This window comes from Corylus avellana, chromosome ca5 (assembly GCF_901000735.1).
Source record: "Corylus avellana chromosome ca5, CavTom2PMs-1.0".
In the NCBI taxonomy this organism is placed as follows: Eukaryota; Viridiplantae; Streptophyta; class Magnoliopsida; order Fagales; family Betulaceae; genus Corylus; species Corylus avellana.
This window is the reverse complement of record NC_081545.1, coordinates 18,217,679-18,223,419: the sequence shown is the minus strand read 5'-3', so window position 1 is coordinate 18,223,419 and position 5,741 is coordinate 18,217,679. Positions and strand designations below refer to the sequence as shown.

General features: G+C 33.7%; 1 protein-coding gene across 1 annotated transcript; it reads right to left on the bottom strand.

The window, feature by feature from the left end:
* Nucleotides 1-557: 557 nt before the first annotated feature.
* On the bottom strand, nucleotides 558-2,917 carry LOC132181156 (glycerol-3-phosphate acyltransferase 1). The gene is made up of 2 exons (XM_059594243.1): nucleotides 2,156-2,917; nucleotides 558-1,537 (listed from the first exon to the last, which is right to left on the bottom strand). Exons 1-2 carry the CDS (start codon nucleotides 2,849-2,851, stop codon nucleotides 668-670), a joined length of 1,566 nt encoding a protein of 521 aa, XP_059450226.1. The 5' UTR covers nucleotides 2,852-2,917; the 3' UTR covers nucleotides 558-667.
* Between the last annotated feature and the right edge of the window lie 2,824 nt (nucleotides 2,918-5,741).

The window sequence follows — 5,741 nt, the reverse complement described above, 5'->3', positions numbered from 1 at the left end:
TTGAAATGACATTGGTTGAATTTAAAGAAATTTGCAAGTTTGGGAGGGTGCATTGCAAAAATTAAAACATTGAAAATTGAATTGAAAATCGTTCCAAATTTTGGAGGGGTAAAGTGTACTTTTTCCATATATATATATATATATAATTGTCACACATTTCTCAAAAAAAAAAAAAAAAAAAATTGTCACACAAAAGCAAATTTGACCTAATTTCTTAAATTATTTTGTCTAAGAAGTTTCAATGCACGCATTAATTTTCCCCTGCTACCACTAAAGAAAAAGTTGTGCATGGTCCTCAAATGAAGCAGATTGCGCCAATTTAGGGTATCAGCAATTTATTGCTCACCCACCACAAATGAAACTCAAGTTCGTAGCAAGCAACAGTTGCTAATTGATTGCAGGAATTATTAATCTAACTGTTCATTTTTCCAATCAGAACATTGTATATGGTCGAGAGATGAATGTACGTAAATCTAGAAAAAGATGCAAAAGATACATATGCTGATCATAAGTCAGCATAATAATAATAATAATAAATCTCACACACAATGGCGAGATGACAAAAATACCATATAATTCACAAAAACAAAAAAAATATATATATGGTTTTGTGGTCGAAAATAAAATATATGGTTCACAACCAAAAAAAAAATAAAAATTTCTCAAACTAGGGTTTCCTGACCACTCCTTCATTCCCTGCAAGCATCATGTACTTGTCCCTCCTTGTAAGAGTGGTGCACTGAAACCCTAAAGCATCAGCCAAATGTTTTTGGATATAATTTGCCACGTCAAAGCTTGATCTCCCCCCTGCACAAGTGAGCTCCCTGGGCAGCTTTGGAAGGATTTGGACATAATAGGTAGGATTAGGGTTCATCAAAAAGAACAAGGGATCAAGGCATTTGAGTCCACTTGCTGTAGTGCCATAAAACATGCTCACATGACTGTTCATGGCGACAGGAACAATGTCATCAGCTAACTCAGCAAACAAAGAGCTAAACCTTAACAAATATGGCTCTCTACATGTTGTTCCTTCAGGGCACACCACCAAATCACCTTCATTAAGCTTCCTTTGCATGGTTTCTGCGTCTTGTTTTCTGTCTCTTGTCAATCTCACTGTTTTTATTGGGGAAATGAATTCAGACATCTTGCTTAGGCTGTATGTGACTGCAGTCAAATGCTTTCCCAAAGCCATGCTGAGGAAAACTGGGTCCAGCAGGGTTCTGTGGGTGCAAACATAGAGAACTCCTTTTTGGTGATGATTTGATTTTGGAGGGATTTTGTGTCCTTTGACTTCAAGATGTACACCACTCCAAAACCCCAACATCATGCCAAACTTGTGAGGGAGATAGTTTCCAACAATGATTCTGAAAATTGCTAAGACGATTCCAAGTGGGAGGTACATGAACATACATAGAGTTGCTAATGGGGTGGGGAAAAAAGCTAGCCTTCCATCATGGAAGATGAGAGGCTTTGGGTACTTCTCCCTTGGCATCATTGTTGAGCTTGTGATGTCTTCCTTGTGCACCACATAAGCCTCCTGCATGTTAAAACACCATACAAAATATATGAAGAGTTTGATATACCCAACAAGAATTTAGAAAAATATATAAAGAGTTTGATATACCCAACAAGAATTTAAATGAAATGTACTATATATATGCGCCCATTAATCCTTGCCTTAATTAAAGCAAAGACTATTTTTAAGTACAAAAGAAAGGCCATTGGCCGTAAAAAGAGTAATGTTTTGTCAATGATGTGCCACTAAAATTTTATCCTTAATCAGTATTTGTAAGAATACGTCATCTTAATCGTATAAGAGTTTACTAATTAATATCATTACTCATGCAAATATAATGGGTCAAACATATGAGATGGATTTGATAAATTAATTAGTTTATTAGTTAAATAAAAGAAATAGATGAAGCCCATCAAACCCAAGTACATCAAATAGCTAATTAACTAGTTAGGTAAATGCCTTAAAGGGTCACCTGAGGAAGAAACAAAATACAATGGTCAAATGACCTAAGACTCCCCCCAACCGACGCCCCTCCCCCCATCCCTACCCCCAAAAAAAAAAAACAAAAAGGAAAGGACAAAAGATTTCTAGCTTAAGAAAAAAAAAAAGAAAGAAAGAAAAAAGTAGGGTTTAGAATACCTTGCAAAGGGAGATGAAGAGATGGTCATGGAGGCTTAAAGTTCCAAGCCCAATATCAGGATTTGCATCTCCAAAATACTCTTTAAGGGCTCGGTGCTTTACAAGCAAACCAGACTCACCCACCAAACCTGTGTAGAATCTCCCAACTGTCTGCAACTCAGACCCAACAACATCAGCAACACCCAAATACTCTTTCAAAAACCCTTCCACCATAACTCTGGGAACACTTGTGAAGACAACCTTTGACCCTGTCGAAGCCAAAACCTTGTAAGCCTCGAAGTTGAGATTCTCAAGATAAAACTTTGGCAAAACAGTCCTGGAAACGCTCTCCATGTACTTCAACCTCAGACCGCAGAAGGATATGAATATCATGATTCTCAATTTAAGCTCATAATCCACCACCCACAGAATCGGCCATGAGAGGAGGAGGAGAAAAGCTCTCACAATGCTGCCTCCTTCGAAGGCAACCAACATGAAATAGGGGAAGAAGGATTGTGACCTGAGGAGGGTTCCCTGGATGTCACAGACCAATGTGTGAGAACCCCTCTTGTCTAACCCGCATTTTGACAAGCTGGGAAACAAAGAAAGGTGCTGTGACGATTTTCTCACTTTCCTTGCAGCTCTGTAGCATGAGTTGGCTAGAAGCTGGTACAACACCCAGTTGGCAAGCTTCAGAAACACCATTGGAAAAGCCATGCTTTGCTTTTCTATCTTCTCTGTGAAGGAAGGAGGAAGGAAGAAGGAAAGAAGAAGAAGCGTGTGGAAGGGTCTGGAGGAATAATGAAGGAGAGGGTATTTATAGTGAGGGAAAGTTGACCAGAGCATTCGGTTAGCAACACCGCCGGCATTAATTGCACCCTCTTCCTCTTAGCGTGTTTTGGTTTTTTTCAAATGAAAATTAAATAAAAATCAACACGTTCTTTACGCAAATGCCCGCAACATGTTGCCGGTTCCTTGGACGCTAGTAAAGTTGGTTGAATTGTTGGTCACCGTATTTGCGAGTGGTGTTGAGGTCTCAAAATTTGCCTCTTTTTACCTCGAATTAAGTAGGATTTCAATTTAGAATTAATGGATAATATTTATTTTATGGGCGGAATTTAAATTTTGTGTATTTAATTGTATATATAAAGTTAGTATTAGATGTATTAGTTTTGAATTTATACAATCAAAATGAGGGTACTTTGTATTTAGCTTAGGTGTTCTAAAAAATAGTACAATTTTGAAAATGAGATTTTTAAAAACGTAGTTAAACGTTGGGTAAAATCAGAGTTTTAGTCTTTAAAATTGTGCATTTTCAAAAAAGTACCCTATTGCCTGTGATTTGAAAATACTTTTTTTTTTTTTTTTTTTTTTACAAATTGCAATTTTTTAAAAACACAATTTCAAACAATCTATTTTTTGTGATTTGGTTTAAAATTATACTTTTTGTTTACAAAATCGCAATGCCAAACACACTCTAAATTTTTTTTTTCCATGTTCTTTTTGGGTCTCTCCAAAACTGATTTGACTTATAAAATTATCGTTGGATCCTTAATCTAATAATAATTTTAAAACCACATTAATTTTTTTTTTTTTAAATGAAAGTTAAGCATTTTTTTTTTTTTTTTTTTTTTAAAAAAAAATCTCCATAAACTAACAGCGGTTTTTGAAAGAGCCCCATGATGTTTAAAAGGTGTTAAAGTAGCCCATAAAATTACCTACAAGCAAGGGCCACATATTTTTTTTTTTTATATTCCTATAATATCCTTATTCTTTTAAAAACTAAAATACAAAATTAATAAAATAAAAAACTAAAAATATCTATAAAAAAATCTAGTTTAATATATTTATATTTTTTTTATTAAGAATTATACATGTCGCCATTTTTATTGGCATTGACGTGACATTTAATAGAATTCATCAAATGTTTTAACAAAATTTGACTCTAAGGAATAAATTATTTTTTTGGGATAATCCATGAATAGACTTTCATACTACATGAATCAATTTGTAATTTTGGCCAAACACATGGTTTGATTTTGCATTGATCTACATTTTTTATACTGTGCGAGCAATCTGTAATTTAGGTCCACTAGAATGACTAATTTTTTTATTTATTCTAATTTTTTTTTTTCTTTTGTTATCCCCTTGGGTGATTTTCTTATGTTTAAAAATAGTTTAGTTTATTTTTTATTTTAGTTTTAAAAAGAATAGGATTATTCTAGGAATATATAGTAAAAAATGTAGTGTTTTTGATATAATTTAATAGTTTGATGAGGTACTATTTTAATACATTTTTAACATTATCCGACTCTACCGCAAACGATCATTAATTTGAGGTGTTTTTTTTATATTTTTTCCATTAAAATGCTATTCATTTCATTTATGTAGCTTTTTGTTTTTGCCGGTTGTCATTTAGCATTGGAATGTGTGCACAATTCATACCATTGGAGACCTCCTGCTTTATCAATAACCGGGGGATCTTCAATGGATTTCAATTTTTCAAACTGACGGACCAATCCAGAGTTAGATCACCGGCACCATCCGATTGATTGACTTTTTTAATCACTTTTCAAGGTCAAACTTTAACTTTTAAAGTTCAAACTACTTTTTTTTTTTTTTTTTTTCCTTTGACTTCCCTTTTTTTATAATAAAAAAATTGACCAGTTGTTCCTCGTGTCTTCCCAATACTAGTAATTTATACTATTAAATGATCACAGCCGTTGATCTAAGAGTATTATATCACGGAGTGATCCGCGCGCTGGCATGCACGCAACAGTTTCCCATGTTGTCTGCCTAAAAGGTAGTTGAATTCCCAACAGTATCCACCAAAACAATTTAAAGACTTTTCATTTTCCGAGATGCCAGCTGGGACACTGGCATGCCACGTCAGGCCGAAGCCAAAACAGCCAGATTCGAGTTTTGCATGATTTTTTTGTCACAAAAAAAAATACATCAATCAATTTCAATACATGCAGTTGGCGTTAGTATTTTGGTGAAGTCTTAATCATTTGATTTGGGTGTTTGATTATCATGCATATATTGTGCATCACTTCATTTGGATGTTTGGTTTTTTTTTTTTTTTCACTCAGAAATTATATGATTCCAAAGAGTGATGAGAAAGTGGTGCATGTACTGGAAATGGATTTTGATGGCACATGAACTTTCAATGGAACATATTTCCTCGATCAAGTAACAATAAATGTGGAGGCCATGTACATTAATGAGACAAATTAAGAGAATAAAGAGAATTTGTGCAGGTGAGTCATGTAAACAAGAAGGAACCCTAGTCATGGTTTCTTTTGTGACATAGCTTATTCTATTTTATATAGTTAGAATATAAATTAAATGATTAAATTAATTATTTCTTATCAGTTTAAGTTTTTAGTACAAGTATTAAAGAAAGACAGTGTCTTAAATTTTAACCGTGTTTTCGTCATTTACTAACCTATCAGTTCAATTAAATATTTTATATTATTGGGTCTCACTTATTAAGGTAGAGTTTGAGTTTACATGTGAGAAGAAGTGTTAGAATATTAATTAAATAATTAAATCCATTCATTCCTATAAGTTCAAGCTTTTGAAATAAGTGATGATTTGAAATAAT

Coding starts and splice junctions, on each gene's coding strand:
- LOC132181156 (XM_059594243.1), bottom strand. CDS start 2,851: ATGGCTTTTCCAATGGTGTTTCTGAAGCTTGCCAACTGGGTGTTGTAC. Junction 1,538..2,155: donor TCTTCATCTCCCTTTGCAAG/GTATTCTAAACC, acceptor TTTAACATGCAG/GAGGCTTATGTGGTGCACAA.